The 17,336-nt window shown below is 38.8% G+C and overlaps 1 protein-coding gene across 11 annotated transcripts in view; it reads left to right on the top strand.

Annotated features, from left to right (window-relative positions):
* DMD (dystrophin) overlaps window positions 1-17,336 on the top strand; it is a 1,937,833-nt gene that overhangs the window by 1,336,129 nt on the left and 584,368 nt on the right. For all 11 annotated transcript variants that reach the window (XM_073357918.2, XM_073357898.2, XM_073357881.2 and 8 more), the window contains 2 exons: window positions 3,954-4,055; window positions 10,637-10,745. In XM_073357918.2, the coding sequence (XP_073214019.2) occupies window positions 3,954-4,055; window positions 10,637-10,745 (211 nt within the window). The remainder of the gene's footprint in view (window positions 1-3,953; window positions 4,056-10,636; window positions 10,746-17,336) is intronic.

Raw genomic sequence — 17,336 nt, 5'->3', positions numbered from 1 at the left:
AGCTCTTTCTAGTTTAGATAAGTCTTCATCTATTATGGGAGGTAGAGATCTACCTTGGTCTCAGATCTCCATAGTAAATTATAACCTCTACTTGCTGCTGGTGGTACAGAATGCCGTTTGACATTCAATATTCATGAATACTGGATATTCATATAAACTCACAAATTAACTTAATAAAGTATATAAAACAATAATGATAAGACAAAAGAATACATGCCAGACAAAATATAAGCGATGAATCACTTACTTTAAAAACAGTTTCTTAATTCATTAAAATGTACAATATCTATAATTTCTTTAATATAACATGAAGACATGGTTCTCCTTATTTTACATGTCCTTTGTTCCTCATTTCTCTGTGGAATAGGGAAATATTAGACTATCTTGTGGCAAAAAAGGAAAGGAAATCTGACTCTGATGGAGAACTTGAACTAAAGGTGAAGGAAATAATTCATAGAAGGAAGAGTGGAAGAAGGCAAAAATAAATCTGCATTGATTATAGTGCTGAGGAGTAAGACTCCGTATTGAATCACAGAAATGTAAGACTGGAAGGGACATCAGTAGGTCATCTCATCCAGTTCTCTGCACCCATGGGAGGACTAAGTATTATTTAGACCATCCCTGACGGGTGTTTGTCCAACCTGCTCTTTAAAATCTCCAATGATGGAGATTCCACAACCTCTATAGGCAATTTATTCTAGAGTTTAACCACCCTGACAGTTAAGAAGTTTTTCCTAATGTGCCCTTGCTCCAATTTAAACCCATTGCTTCTTGTCATATCCTCGAGGTTAAGTAGAACAATTTTTCTCCCTCCTCCTTGTAACAACCTTTTATATACTTGATAATTGCTATGTCCCCTCTGTTTTCTTTTCTCCAGACTAAACAAACCCATTTTTTTCACTCTTCCCTCATAGGTCATGTTTTCTAGACCTTTAATTATTTTTGTTGCTCTCCTGTGGACTTTCTCCAATTTGTCCACATCTTTCCTGAAATGTGATGACCAGAACTAGACACAATACTCCAGCTGAGGCCTAATCAGCGCAAGTAGAACAAAATAATTACTACTTGTGTCCTGCTTATGTAAGCAGAGTCAGGATGAGCTCTACCCTGACATCTGGTGGTGAGTTGTGGCAAGTTGTGGAAAAGAACTTCAGGGGCTGATCTCATTTGCATAGGCACACCCACACCGCCCAGATGATCACTTTGACTGCTGTAGGAGCCCCAGTTTCTCTGTTATTGGGGCAGGAAGAATAAACTGTTGTTATCCTGATTATGTGACTCAAGGACAGTGGAACTGTACTTGGCCTTTTGTTATGATGGAGGGACTCACCATCAACTAAGCAGCACTCGCTAGGCAAGGGTCATGGGTTCCAACTCCCAGTGAATGGAGAGAGGTTGGGGCCAGGTATTAATACTTGTTGGTATGAGCCCCTAGTGAGGGCCCTGCATGCTAATTGCATCTTCTTCTCTCTCCACAGTGGAATATCAGAGCTAGTTTTGATTCTGCTAGGAGTCTAGTTACAGGCTGCTGAGCTCAATTCACTTTGGGCCAATGGTGTACCAGCACTGAGGCTCCCCTACTATAAGCTGAAATCACTAGAGAGCTAAAATTACTAAGAGCTGAAATCACTGAGCATTGTGTTAAGTAGTGGATGGGAGCCTGAAGGTATATTGCGGAGCAGTTTGTGGGATGGCTGGCGGAGCGGAGTGGCTGGCAAAGCAGAGCAATTTGTGGGTCGGCTGGTGGAATGGAGCCCCACGGAGAGGTTGGGCAGTCAGCATTGGACCATGTAAGGTGCCCCTTAACCCCCCCATTTCCACCCAGATTGGGAGGTAAAACTCTGCAGATAAACTTTTGAACTCTGGGGCTGCGCTGACCAGGGACAGAGACCTTTGAGTTGTTGGACTTTTGGGACTTTAGGTGACTTTTGGGTTGCTGGACTCAAGGACCAAAGGGAAAGGACACAGCCCAGTTTGCTTGGGGTGGGTTTTGGCTCATGGGTTGTGTTATGAATCCTGTTGGTGGTGTTTCCCCAAGATATGCTACATTGTTTCTCTTTGTTATTAAAAGGCTTTTGCTACACTCAGACTCTGTGCTTGCGAGAGGGGAAGTATTGCCTCCTAGAGGCGCCCAGCGGGGGTGATATATATTTGTCCCAGGTCACTGGGTGGGACCTCAAACAGCTTTTGCATTGTGTTATTGGAATGGAACCCCTAGATACTGAACCCAGCCATTGTTGCTGCCAACTCTGATGGGCAGAAGGGTTACACTTAAAACACTCCTCCTAATGTATCCAAGAATGATGTTAACTTTTTTGCAACAGTGTTACACTGTTGATTTATATTTAGCTTGTGATTTACTATAAGCCCCAGATCCCTTTCTGCAGTATTCCTTCCTCGGCAATCATTTCCTATTTTGTATGTTTGCAATTGATTGATCCTTCATAAGTGGAATACTTTTCATTTGTTTTTATTGAATTTCATCCTATTTGCTTCAGACCATTCTTCATCTGGAATGGAGATGTGTAACAGGACTCAGTGAAATGCAAACATATTTAAAATATCCCTGCAAAAAACTTGATAGCTTTTAGCAGTCTTTATTTTGGGCTGATAAACAACATAAGGAAATATAAGTAAGAGAAGGCAGTGGACTTTTGGACATCTATCAAAGGTAACTTTCTTGTACTGCTCAGAATATTTTGCATGTAGATTTTCAGGCAAGAATTGTGGACAACTTTTCTATTGACAGTTGGAAACTGAGAAGTGAAATGTTCCTTTGTTGTGGTTTAAAATGACATTGATTTGAACAAGAGAAATGCAGAGCACAGGGGAAAAAAAGTAGCATTTTTCAGATTTTCATCAATGACATGATGTGCTTGAGCCCTTAGACTGAAGCTATTGGGATACTATTTTGTGGCTTGTCATACTAATGGTAACTCAGATTGCGGGTAGAAAATAAGATTGAGAGTTGGTGCACAGCTAGTAGGATTGTGTGAAGGAGATAGCTCATTTGAAAAGCTGCTAGGTTCAGATGAAACTACAAAATGGAGAAAAAACTAAGAACTCATTCAGATTCCTCAGATAATATTGCAGTGTTGTGTTCCATTCATTATCCTTTTAAAATAGTAATAATAATATTAATAAATCAAAACAGAACAGGATACATGGTATGTTCCTTCTTCCCCCTTTTTTGTGCTGATGCCTTTTTTTTCTAAATTAGCTACATGCCGTGTTCCCCCTGTTGCATGATTTTGAAATCAGCGGTTATACAGTACCAGCCTGGAGTGTAAGTGTCTCTGGGTTGGATGTGTTCAACACTTGAATGGGAAGTTTCAAGGAGATTTTTAAAAAATGCAAGAGGAAATGGTTTTGCTAATTCAATCACTGTCATTCTTCCTTCTCAATAATAATAAATGTCCTAGCATAGCTTTAGTAGTTACTGTCCTGCTAGTGTGTAGTTTGTAACATTAGTTGGGACTCATCATGCTGAAAGTTTCATTATAAAGTATTATTAGTGTTGTCTTAGTTACCCAACAGCATTCAACATGGTCACATGAATAAGATGTCCACTACCACACGGGCAAGATCTCCTCAACAGCACTAACTCCTACTATCAGCTTCTTTTTTTTTAAATGTAAGGTAAGGCAACAAGACTGAGTTGTTCATATTAGATTTCAAATGCCTGTTCTTTCTAGTGTGAATTTGTGCTGGTTTCTGTAATTCCATTTTATTGAGACCTTCATGGATGAAGGGATATATCACTGTTTATTTTACTACTTTTATTCTCTGCTATTCCTGGTTTTTTTTCAGTGACCCTCTTTGTCCTGACCCCATGCACAAACAGAAAGGAATCTATCGGGGGTGTGTGGAGCTCCTGTGGAGCTTTAAAACTTTGTGGTTTGATTCTTGAAAGTAAAGCTAATTTCACACTATTTCACTCCCCCCCACCCCAGGAAACTGAAGCAGCAGTTCAAGCTAAACAGCCGGATGTGGAAGGGGTTTTGTCTAAAGGGCATCATTTATATAAGGAAAAACCAGCCACTCATCCAGTAAAGGTAATGAGGCAACTTTTAGTAATATCCATTACCACCTAATGGGTTCTGTTTCCCCTGTCGTAGGCTTGTCCTTGATGTTGTCTATTTAAAATCAGTGAAAAAACTTGGAAAATAATATTGGCTTTGTTATGCAACAGCACAAGCAGAAATAATGTTATGCTTACAGCCAGAATTATCTGTGCATTGTGATACTAAGTATTCCTTTCTGCACTGGTGTTCACCCACCTAGTCAAAAAAGTAGTTCACCTTAAAAACATAACACTACAGTATGCACTTACCTCACCATTAACATAAGACCATTCTATTCCAAATGAGGCTTACAGACCTTCTGTGGAAAAAAAGTTTTTATTTTTTGTAGACGGAAGCAAGAGGCAGGCCAGAGAGGATCCTGTCTTCTAGATTTTTCCTACAATAAGGGGAGGAGGATGAGGCCAACTGAAACAACTCCTCTTCTCCTGGCCTCTGGCAAAGCGCAGGCAGAATTGCCTTTGAAATATCATGTGTTTTGCTCTTGTTTGGAGGAGAGAGTATTTTGTTAGGAAAGGCTGACTGCTGTCTTGTGGGAGCTCATTCTCAAATTGCTTTTCTCAGTGTTGGTATCAGATTAAAGATGATATCAATAGGGTACTGATGCACAAGGATAATTGTCTCTACCAGCTGGATAAAGCAGGCCACCAGCATCCTCCCCATGACAGTCCAGCTATCTTTGGATTGGAAGATCAAAGGGGGATGGAAGCCACCACTCAAACATGGTCATACAGAGCCATAAAGCACAATCTTGTGACACAAGCTATTCCATGTGTGTTGTATGACTTATATTTTTGTATCTGACAACAAATTATCAGTGGACACTATGATTAAATGTTCTTAAGAGCATCTAACAGTGGCTTAATGGTCAGTCCAAATTTCTACTGTAATTGTCCCTTGTAGGGCTGAGAGATAGCAAGACTCATTCTCGTATTTAAAGCTTCTTCAAAACAGCACAGATCAATAATGTTATTATACCAAAACTGTTTGTTTGTCCTTGCAAACAAATTTATTGTGATTTATATTCTTCCCATTTTGTTCTGCAGCTTGTGCTTGCTTCCTGTGAAATATATTTGCAATTTATTTTCCTACCATTTATAAAATCTTCCTTAAGTCACTTTTAAATTCTATCTTTACCTCCACTTTAAAAATAAATATATATTTATTTAATAATATTTTTGTTTATTTTCTTTTCTTTTTCTCCAAAGAAACCTTTGAGAACTGCTTTCTTTGTTGGTATTCCAGCTTTTATTAAAACAATCAATATTCTTTAATAGTTAAATTGAGATAAATTTAGAAAATACCCCAAAAGGTGAATTCAAGGTGATTTTAAGCTAGTGCCTGATGATAGTGTGCAGCCACAAAGTTTTAGGCTGTTGTTCAATTTTCTTGGCTTCAGAGAGGAGCTATTATTATTCGGAGTAAGCACATGTCACCTCTGCACAGAGTGGATGATGGAACAAAGATCTCACTGTGATCATTGCATTTACACATTTTTCCTGACTGCAGTAATAATCTTAGAAGACCTTACGTCACATCTCAATGAGTGAGGTGTGAGCACCACTAGCAATAGACTACAAATGTGTGCTGCTGTAGCTTTTAGTCTGTGTTAGTTTGTGAAACATATTTGGTATGTCCAAGAAGCATGCTTAGTCTATCCATTTTATTTAGAGAATGCCAAACTGATTCCAGTAGTAGAATTCCTAGAGATATTTTTTTTAATGGAATGAAATTACTTCTTATTAGATGTGGTGAATGCCAGGTGCTGTTGTGTAATTGAAAACAATAGTGTCTCTTAAGCAGTCATTTTGAGGATGACATTATACAATGTGCCTGTGCGGAATACTTGCAAGTTAATAACTATTTGTGGAGTGTAGGGAATTTCACTTCTGATCCACCTCTAATTGCATTTCACTTTTTTCATTACACTGCCATTCAGTTAATTGACCAACCTGTGAAGTTAATTTCTGTCTCAGTGACTATCTGGTATACAGTGAGTAATAGAAATGTGAACATATAATGTCAGCATGTGAAATTGCTTTTTTGATGTAGTTTTCCTAGGCTTTCACCCATTTATATTGAGTGGCCTCTTTGTGGTGGTTCTTACTGAGTAAATTCCAGTACCAATCACTGTTTGTAAGTCCCAAGAAAGTCTTTATAGCTAATGCAACAATTCCTTTCTCTGCAGCAAAGGTGCAGTTCAAATTGTAATAACTTTATATCTCTTGCTTTAGATTAAATTGCACACACAAAAAAACTATGCTGAAAGAACATTATTAAGGTTGCAAAATAAGGCACTGAAAAGTTAGAAAATGTGATGGTTCAGGTTGCCTGTGCTGCCTTACTTACTAGTGTATATGCATTATGATACAGTCTTTAATTGAATGACAGCCTACTAATTTTTCCAAAGAACCCCCTATTTTCATCTGAGATGACAAAAAACATACCCCCTGCCTTCTTTAAGTCTCTGCCCCAAAGATTGGGAGGCACTAGAGTATTTCAGAGGAAAGGTCTGAAGAATGTTTTAACATGGGCAAAACAACACACTTCCAATTTATTGGAGATAAATGAACCATTTTGGCTGAAATGTTCCCAAATAGTTCAGCCTGAGGTAGACACCTGATGTGGAGAATCTCCACTCAAGTGGTTAATATTTGGCAAAGTTATGAGCAACTGAAAAGAGAGTCTTCTAATGTCAGGCAACTTTAATAATAGGTGGTACTGCCAAGCACACCTGTAATAAGTTAGGACTAAAACTACTTTTTGAAATATAAATATCTTTTGTTAAATATCAATGCCCTTAAAGTGTAAACGGGATTAACATTAACATGTGGTATTCTGGTTTGGACAGGCACAGCAGAGGGGACTCCACCCCTATGTTTGATGCAATTCACATGTGCCTCTCCCCTCATTGAAGTTAAGTGAGTCTGGAATTTTACAGCATTTTTTTCAGCTGAAAAATAATTTGTTCAAGATATCTGCATTACGTTTCTCTCTCATCTAAACTACAGTGGAAGTGGAGAATTGTATGGCATGAATTGCCCAAGAATAGGAAGCATAATCTCTCTCTTATATCCTGGTTGAAATGTATATAAAAGGTTATCCCTATGGTGAAGAGAAACTAACACAATACAGTAGCTAAATACTGAAATGTAAGTTACCTTTCCCATCATTTTGTTTTGTCAATTTCAAAAGCCACAACCCAGTTGCTTCACACATACTTCAAACTTTGTATATCTAAAAGGGCTTTCTTTACCAATTTATTATTCTCGATATAATAATAAAAAAGATAAATGACTACATTGCTTCCTACATTTGGCTGAAAGTTTATTTCCCCCTCCCACTGACACAAAATAATTGCTGAAGACAAGAGGGCAATTACAATCTGCCAGCCATCATTTCATCAGATAAGTGTTGCAAAATGACAGCATCATTAGTCATTTTCAGTTACAGTCAGACACAGCCAGAGATGTTTTATTCTTCCAGTTGTTTTTATTTTTTTAACTACCTAGATTAAACCTACTTACCTTTTCAAACAAACACTGTTGCCAGAATCAGTGCTTGTATATTACCAAGGAATCTTCATCAATTCATCAATGTCTAACTGCCTTCAAAATGACAGTCTAGTGAATGTAGATTTGATCATTTAGATAGCCTATCTTTCAAATTCTTGTTGGTCAGTCCCTGATGAGCTGTTCTTTGATAAGATGGACAATGGAAATCTCCTATTACCACAGTGCTTGCCTCTTTTCTTTGCATGAATTCACGATAATAGAGCAATGTATATAAAGTGTAATGCTTTTAAGGATCATGCTTTAGGTGTACTCGAATGAGGATTGACTTTTGATTCAGTAAGTGTGACCATCTGCTGGAGTTCCCAGGATTGTGAGTTACTGTGCTATCCCTCTCAGTCTCAGTAATTGAGAGTTTTGTTGCTGCTAAGCTATGTTTCAGCTCCCTAACACACCAGCTTGTTTTCTCTCCCAGCAACCTTTTCCATAGTCAGTGTCAAGGTTCCTCCCCCACTCTGAACTCTAGGGTACAGATGTGGGGACCTGCATGAAAAACCTCCTAAGCTTATCTTTACCAGCTTAGGTCAAAACTTCCCCAAGGTACAAAATATTCCACCCTTTGTCCTTGGATTGGCTGCTACCACCACCAAACTAATACTGGTTACTGGGGAACAGCTGTTTGGACACGTCTTTCCCCCCAAAATACTTCCCAAAACCTTGCACCCCACTTCCTGGACAAGGTTTGGTAAAAAGCCTCACCAATTTGCCTAGGTGACTACAGACCCAGACCCTTGGATCTTAAGAACAATGAACAATCCTCCCAACACTTGCACCCCCCCTTTCCTGGGAAATGTTGGATAAAAAGCCTCACCAATTTGCATAGGTGACCACAGACCCAAACCCTTGGATCTGAGAACAATGAAAAAGCATTCAGTTTTCTTACAAGAAGACTTTTAATAAAAATAGAAGTAAATAGAAATAAAGAAATCCCCCCTGTAAAATCAGGATGGTAGATACCTTACAGGATAATTAGATTCATAAACATAGAGAACCCCTCTAGGCAAAACCTTAAGTTACAAAAAAGATACACAGACGGAAATAGTTATTCTATTCAGCACAGTTCTTTTCTCAGCCATTTAAGGAAATCATAATCTAACACATACCTAGCTAGATTACTTACTAAAAGTTCTAAGACTCCATTCCTGGTCTATCCCTGGCAAAGACAGAATATAGACAGACACACAGACCCTTTGTTTCTCTCCCTCCTCCCAGCTTTTGAAAGTGTCTTGTCTCCTCATTTGTCATTTTGGTCAGGTGCCAGCGAGGTTACCTTTAGCTTCTTAACCCTTTACAGGTGAGAGGAGCTTTCCCCTGGCCAGGAAGGATTTCAAAGGGGTTTACCCTTCCCTTTATATTTATGACAGGGGGCTTATTCCTTCACCCACTTACTTCCCTGGTCCTTCTCGCATGAACAGAGAGCAACAATACCCGAAGTCCAAAGGTGCAAACAATTCGATGTTTATTGGGGTGAACTTCCAGCAAGCATGATTCCAGTTTCCTTCCTTAGTGTCCCCCTTCCCAGCTCTGACACCACAGAGCCTCACACCTGTGTCCCTGTTCCCATTCCTGCCCTTAGCCAAACATGATTCCAACTTCCTTACTCCCATTCCCTGTTCCCATTTCCCCCACACACACCCACCCACTCACTCACTTCCTGATTGACTGCAGATTATATAGTAAAACTTGAGTTCTGCTTAGCTATACCTTAACCAATCATTTTCCTGAAATTTAACTAACCAATCCTAAGATATTGTAACATGATTATGTAACCAATTATATCCCACCACCTTAATTAGTTTACACCCAGCAAAATTAATTATACAGCAGACAGAAGCAATCACAGAACCAGACAAAGATTATACAGACAAACAATAGCAAAGTGGGAACTATAATGACAAAACAATACAGAAGTGAGGATTTCACATCCCAGCTATTGATAAGAGAGTTCTTGCCAGACAGGATGCTATCAAACTAAGTTTCCTTTTACATCTTCTAGGCACTTCCCTTTCTCTGGAGGTGACCGGCATTATCAGGACAGGAGTGTATTCCTAACAGCCCAGTAGCACCTTCTTTCAACGTGACTAGTTTGGAATGTGAGGATGTGACCGGTCGCTTCCCAGCTTATGGCTGCCTCTGTTGCTTAGTCAAAGGCCTTAGCCTAAGAACAGGGCCTCAGACTGTCACAGTAAGAAAAGGACCGTACACTGGCAGACAGTGATTTTGATCCTTTCTTTTATACCTTTAACTAGCCAAGTGATAAGAATACACCTAAATTCTTAAAGTACAGGCCTTTGCAGACAGGCCTGAATATCTAGATCCTAACACTTGTTAGCAGAGCACTGTCCAAGTTAAAATGCCTCCCTGCGCTATTCCAGTAGTGATACAGTTTATGCCCTCTTGCTTAGTTTTGGACTTACAGTCACAATCTAGCCCTCAGTGCTCAACGTTGTGCACACAGAACGTACTATCATGCTAGTCTAAAACACTCATCAGACCCTTTAGTATATGTGTAATGTTCAGAACAAGACATGGTGTCTCGTAGTATGGACGTCTTATTGGCTTTTGTTTAGGATGACCTAAATAACCCGCTTGTGGCTTCATTAGCAAAATGATGACCATCCCAAATTCCTGCTAATAAAACACACGGGTACATATTACATTGGTCTGTCCTCTCAAGAAGATTAAGGAGCTATTTTTCCTTTCTCACCCTTGTCTGGGTATGATAAGTTATTGTCCCTCCTGTTAATACAAAATAGTTCCTGTTTCTAGATTTGTGGTGTTGGGCACCTGGAGCTGGAAAAACTCTGTACATGCAATGATAGAGATACTATGTCTGAACATGAAATATAAGCAAACATGCTGTAGGAAAGGACCTCTCACTCTTTTAAAGTAACAGTGCTGCAGACATCTTGTGTTCCGTCATGTAGCATATATTTTAAAAATATTTACCAAATGAATAATATGCATACTTTTCTGTTCTAGAGAAAATTGGAAGACTTGAGTGCTGACTGGACGGCAGTAAACCATTTAATTCAAGCACTAAAGGGAAAGCCAGCTTCAGAAGCACCTGGACTTATCCCTTCTGGTTTCCGTAAGTGCTTCAGTATTGATACATTTTAAATGGGTTTACAAATGCAAAAAAAATAGAAATATATTGTGAAAATTAATGCTGAGATTTTTAAAGCTGACCCCAAGGGATTTGGACACTAGGCAGTGTGGTATAAAACAAGAGACATGCTGGTTTTGAGTTTGGTTCATTTTTCACAGTTTTGTTTTTATACTGTATAATGTGTCCCAGGTGTTAAGTTAACAAATCCTGGATTATAGTTGGCTTTTTAAAATATTATGTTTTACAAGCATTCTAGGAATTAGGGTGACTTTGGAAATTTCCATTTCATTGTCCTGGAAATGCTTTTAATGCTTTCAGGGTTATAGGCTGGTAAAGAGGAGTATGCAGTGATGGGAGGGATGCATGGTGCAGTCAGAAGAAGGAAGATCTGAATTGTTATCTACATGTTTTGTTTGTTTTATGTATTTGCTAAGTATCCTTTTTACACTAGCCTTTTTTTGTGGATAATGTGTATCAAATGCAGATAGTAGAAAAACCCATGCCTCTAGCAGTAGCCATGATTCTCTAGCATACTAAAGCAAAAAAGCCTGATGTTCAGGAAAGTAAACAACTCCATCTTCTAAAGAGAACAAAAAACATCCACTTGATTTTTCAGGATCGAACCTAGTAAGATCAAGAGACAGTCCTGGCTCCACCAGAACATGGTCATTGGTATATCAGTTCAAACAATGCAGACATCTCTTTCATGACACTTAAACTTACTAATTCAGAATTGGCACCTAGTTCAGTCAGGGCTCTGGTGGCAAACTTTCCAATTTCATTATAAGAAGTAAACACCACTAATGGTTTAAAAATGACTCTACAACACAAGGAAAGTGCCTTACATTGATTTTGTAGTGAGTTGTGAGACAAGACAACGAATCTCATTTAATGACACCGTAGAACTGAATATGTTGTATAAGCATTTTATTTTATTTTATTTTATTTTTTGCCGTGCTGGGCCACGAAACTTGCTGTGTCAGGTTTTGCATTCAGCTGCTTATATCAGATTAATTTCTTTTATGAGTTGTAAATTTGTTCTTACAATGGCAATGAAAAGAAAGAGGAGATGTCACAGAAGTGTAGATCCCTACACTAACTCATTATCTTTAACCCCAGAATTGCAAAATTATGCATGTTCCTTCCTTGCAGATGTATAATGTGAATTACCAGCACTTCTGAGTTTAAGGAGATGAAAACATAAATACATAAAATGAAGGTATTGGGGTTTTATAAAGGATTGGGCAAGAACTAAGATTGAGTTTGTTTCCAGTGCCAATAGCACTTATTTGAGATTATTTATTATAATGCCACCATTTTAACTGTAATATCAGTTTTAGCTGCCATTTGCCTATTTCACATGAAAATTCAGGTTAGCTGTTCAGTGCCATTTAGCAAGTCCTTTGAATTCACAAAGAAAACATGGGTGAAGCCCATCCTAAGGGTGCTCTTTTCAGCAAAGACAGAAAATGGCACCTGTTCATAAAACTTCTTGTTCTGTGCTTACTTCTGAAAACTGTTGAGAATCGAAGCCATGTTTCTCATGTACTATAGTATTACAACTAATAAACTCTCTAAATTTCCAATAAATCCAGACCGCAGTCAGTTTTATGAAAACCTGTGCTTTGGAGGACTCTCAGTTGATCAAGAACCGAACTGTACATTTATCCAGCATAATGGTACAGCTGCTCCGTAACTGCAGCCAGCTATTTTGGTTCCATCCTCACAGACTGCCTGCCTTCTGACCTCCATTTTATTTCTTAGGACTTCTCTTCCTCTGTATCTACGTTCATGAGGAAACTGTATTTTAAGACCATATTAAAATATGATTCTGAATAAATTGGGCAAAACTGTATTAGAACCATTTTTAAAACACCTTTCTTTAGACACTACCTGTGGTACAATTTTTACTGTGCTGGGCTCATCCGCACTGGCTCTTTAAACAAAATTAGATTCCAATTTATCAAAATTCTATTTAATCCCAATTTTCAAACAAGTTCTCTTGCATGTGTAGTTGGGTAAACATATATCTTTTGAACCTAGTGCCCCTCCTTCTGATCTTCCTGTATACTGCATACTAATAATTAAAAAATCTGCAAAATGTGTTGATAGTTCCATACAGTCAACTAGCATAAAACACCAGGCATGATAATCCTAGCCCTGTAGAGGTCAATGGGAGTTTTCTATTGAATTAGTGGGTCCAGGATTTCACACATCTTCAGGTGAAACAAAGAAAAACTGACATATGAAAACTAATGTTTTTTCCTTCAGAGGAAAAAAAAACCCCAAGAATATATGCACTGTAGCACAGAGTGCTAACCACTGCTGTATGAAGAGGCCTTAATCACTCAGAAAACTAGATGAATATAAAAGTGGAGCCCAGAATTAAGGATGACACTCCATTGTGGTTTGAAAAGGACTATGTGAAGCAGTGACCGTACTTCTTGTTGATTATTATATTCTGTAGAGACTTGTGTGACAGCCAGAATTTAATGATGTTCACATCTGTATGTCAGAGCAGAGAACAAAAAAATAAATAACTGGCCTTGCTACCTATCAAGTGTCACTCTGTCTAGTCTAGTTACAGGGCTTTTGCCAGGGGGCCCTCAGTAAACATACCATTTTATGTATCTCTCCTTGAGAGATGATGTGGTGGGGGTAGGAAACAGGATAGAATTAGGTTTATAATTATTTCTGTGGGTATGTGTTTAAGTGTTTCTTGGACACAGAGACGGTACTACAAAGGTTGCTAATATCCCACTGGGCCAGTATGCCTTCAGGCATAATGAACAGAAGACTACTTTTCCAGGTAGGAAAATGTACTTAGCTGAAGGGTATGTCAGAAACCTCAGCTAAACTTGACTTCCCAGGGAACATGATTCAAAAGGCAAATTATGCTCACTATCCATTAATAGTTGGAACATGAAATTATATGAACATCATTAACTGCACACCTCTGTGCCTTACATAGCCAGTAGTATGAAAAATATTATAAACCGATAGGTAAAATGCAGTTTCAGTGGTTGTGTAGTGTGCTAATGCACCATGGAGACAAATGTCAATATCTTTATACACATTAACACATCATAATACAAAATTTCAATAATATCTTTATACACATTAATACATTCACTGAAAAGTGCTACATTTGTATAAATGTAGGTATGCTATATAAGGCAGGGATCGGCAACCTTTGGCATGCGGCCTGTCAGGGAAATCCGCTGGTGGGCCGGGATGGTTTATTTACTTGCAGCATCCGCAGGTTTGGCAGCTCGTCGTTCCCACTGGCCGCAGCTCGCTGTTCCAGGCCAATGCGGACTGCAGGGAGTGGCGTGGCTTAAGACCTGTGATGTTTAGTGTCTAGTGTAGATATGAATTTAAGCTCCCACACTTGTCTTTTGAAGGTGTGCAGGTTTTCTTTGAGAACAAGGACTGAGAGTTCAGATATGGAGTGATTGTTTTGTGAAAAGTGTTTGCCCACAGATGAAGTGATATTGTGTGAGTTCATTTGAGACCGTAGAGATTGTCTTGTTTTATCTGCATAGTTGTTATTGGAGGCATTTAGTGCACTGGATGAGGTATACCCCATGCGTTATTGGTACAGTTAGAAGTGTGTGAAATCTACAGACATACTGTATTGAGCTTAATAGAAATGTTGTACATGTGCCTCCAAACATGTGGACTCAGGGGAGGGTTCCTTTTTTCTCATTTTTGTTCCTTCCATTCCTTTTTTTTTTAATATAGAAAACTAAATGGAAAAATAAATAAATTTGATACAACAGTAAGGTTAAATAGCTAAAATAATAATGTTTAAAGAATGCAAAAGTTAGTTACTGCATCGCAAACGTTGGTGTTCTGTGTGTACAGCATTTAGCACAATAGGGTCCTGATCCATGACTAGGGCTTTTATGTGTTATAATAATACAGATTAACCATAATTATAATAATGCATTGCCTGTATGTCAAATTTTCTATTCTTTTTTATTTTTCTTGTTAAATATACAGTTGACTCATTTACTATTCAGTGTGGATTGTCTCCAGGAACCATAGAAAAAATACAAAATAAACATTCCAGCTTTATCAAGATACAAAATATTAGAAATTAGTTTTTTCTTTAGTGGTGTTCCATGGCTGTTGCCCTCTGAAACAGTCACTGTGTATACAATACACACTGTGTTTGTGCAAACACATATTGCACTCTGAAGGGGTGTACTACACCTTCCAGGGACAGTCTGGCACTTGCAGCCAAAACAGCCTGGGTGCAAGCAAGAGGCCCTGCTCCACCCTAAGTTTGGGTTATACAAACAGAAAAAGGAAATTGAGGAGGAGAGATCATTAGCCATTTTGGCTGCTACAGGTTGCAGGCCCTAGAGACTTTGTTTTTCTGACAGAGTTTGTTTGCTCTGATTCAAGGCTCTGTGATATGTGCCTTATAAATTGACTGAAGTGGCTCCGCCCCTGACCTGGCACCTCAAGAAAGGGAGGAAGCTTGCCTGTTGGACAGGGCCAGTTTGGAGGTCTTCTTAGCGGGGACATATTTGCCTGTTAGTTTGCTGTTGGCCTCCCCCTGCCTGGATCCTATACATGTACATCTGAAGACATCCATTAATGTAATTTGACATTAAGTTTCTCAGAGTAATGTGCAATTCTCAGTATTATAAACCTTATGTATTTTATTGTATGTGTGACAGATATGACAATCTTCTGGACAAACCTATTGAATTAAATTAAACCTTATTGGATTAGGTTTACATATTTTAGGAGTTCATTATATTAAAAAAGCAAATGTTTATGTACTACTGAGAAATTGTATATATTTCCGCCCCTCCAGGAACTAAGAATGGTGGAGGATGATTAAGCAAATTCACTCAGGTTGTAACAGGTCCAGAGAGCTACCACAACTTGGAGAAAGGCTCACCTACACTGGTTCAGACTGGATTCTCCAGGAGCCAACAGACAGACAGGATTTTTGGTTAAATACCTGAGTTAAAACTGACTTTAGGGCCTCCTTTCTGATCCAGGACCTGTAGCGCAAGAGGGAAGGATTGGGTCTTTGGCCCACTGAGGTCCCATAGGACTTGGTTGCTGGTTCTGAACTGAAGTTGTTATGAACTTGTGACCACAGGAAAACACCCCTGTGGGGTTTAAGGACGAATCACCAAACAATGATGGGGTGATCTCTGGTAAGCTGATTACCCTATGTGAAGGTTCTTTTATTGTTTTTGATATATTTAATAAATTTTCTTTGTAATGCTTCCATTTTAAGAATAAAGGTGTCTGCTGTGTTGTAACTTAACTGTGGCAATTACACTGTGTACCTTCTCTGCGGAGAGACGCGACGCAGGCCTCCTTAGGCAGCCTGTCTTCTAGGGAATAATACAGTGCAGTGAGGGGACTGTGCAGCCTGGAAATACCCTGGTCAGGAGAGGGAGAGGCATGGGGCTTCACCCAGGGCAGGTGACTGCTTTGGAGCCTCGAGAGGGTGCCCTTGCTGGACCAGGAAAGAGGAATACAGACATAATTGCCCTAAACTGTGACAGTATACATTTCCTGAATTAAATTAATGTATCAAAAGATACATTTAAATAGCAAGATACAAGTCCAATATAGGAATAAAATATTAAATATATATGTATCTGGGTGATAGGAGTTTGCTCATTAGCTTTCAAAAATCCACCTCTGGCCGAGACTGAGCATAGAAAAAAAATATTCCCAAAGAGGAATTTCCCAGAAATTTAGGAGCATATGAATTCATGGGGTCATAATGAAAGACGTGACATAATCTTATGTACAGAGTGCCCTACGAGACATCCAGTATATCAAAAATACATCATACAGAACATACATCCTATGGATGGAATGTGGTAGCTATTTAATATTGCGTAGCTATACTGTACAAGATTTCAGCAGGTGAGGATAGGAAGTTATAATGGCTACTGGGTCCATCTAATATGACAAGTTCTCAGGACCTTAGTTTTACATCTTGTTCACAAGACAAAAATCACCTCTAACAGTACATTTCTTCTGAACAGTATTTAGGGCATTGGTAAATTTGCAAGAAAAAGAATTCTACATATAGAATCACCAGCACCACTTTCTGCAGCATCTTCTTTTCCTTGGAGATCTCCCATTCCAAATAATGGCAAAGTCTGATGCTGCTTAATTTGTGATATCTGAGCAAATCACAGCCCAAAGAGAAGAAGCTATCTGATTATTCCATCTGATGGTTTCCTTTTCCTTTAAGAAGTCTTTTTTTTCCCTTTTCATTGCATGTGCCACGTCTAACTAATAGTGGTATGGCACAAAACTGAATCTGTTACCATTTGATGGGAGATTTTTTCAAGGTCAAGACCCAGCTTCATTAGAAGTTTTATTTTTCAGTACAGCTGACGTCAGACACAAGCTGAAAGACAAACTTGTCCAATAAAGCTTTCAGATTCAATTTACTCTCCGCATAGAGCTCGAGGAATCTTTGGAGATCATTCGCAGCATGTGCTGCAACACCAACAGGGAGAAGTAATGAAAAGAACCTGGATAAAAAGCTGACACTATGCCCTCAAACTGCACGAATAA

This window comes from Lepidochelys kempii, chromosome 1, assembly GCF_965140285.1.
Source record: "Lepidochelys kempii isolate rLepKem1 chromosome 1, rLepKem1.hap1, whole genome shotgun sequence".
Lineage (NCBI taxonomy): Eukaryota > Metazoa > Chordata > Testudines > Cheloniidae > Lepidochelys > Lepidochelys kempii.
Note: the sequence above shows the minus strand (reverse complement) of the source record. Positions and strands in the feature narration are given on the sequence as shown.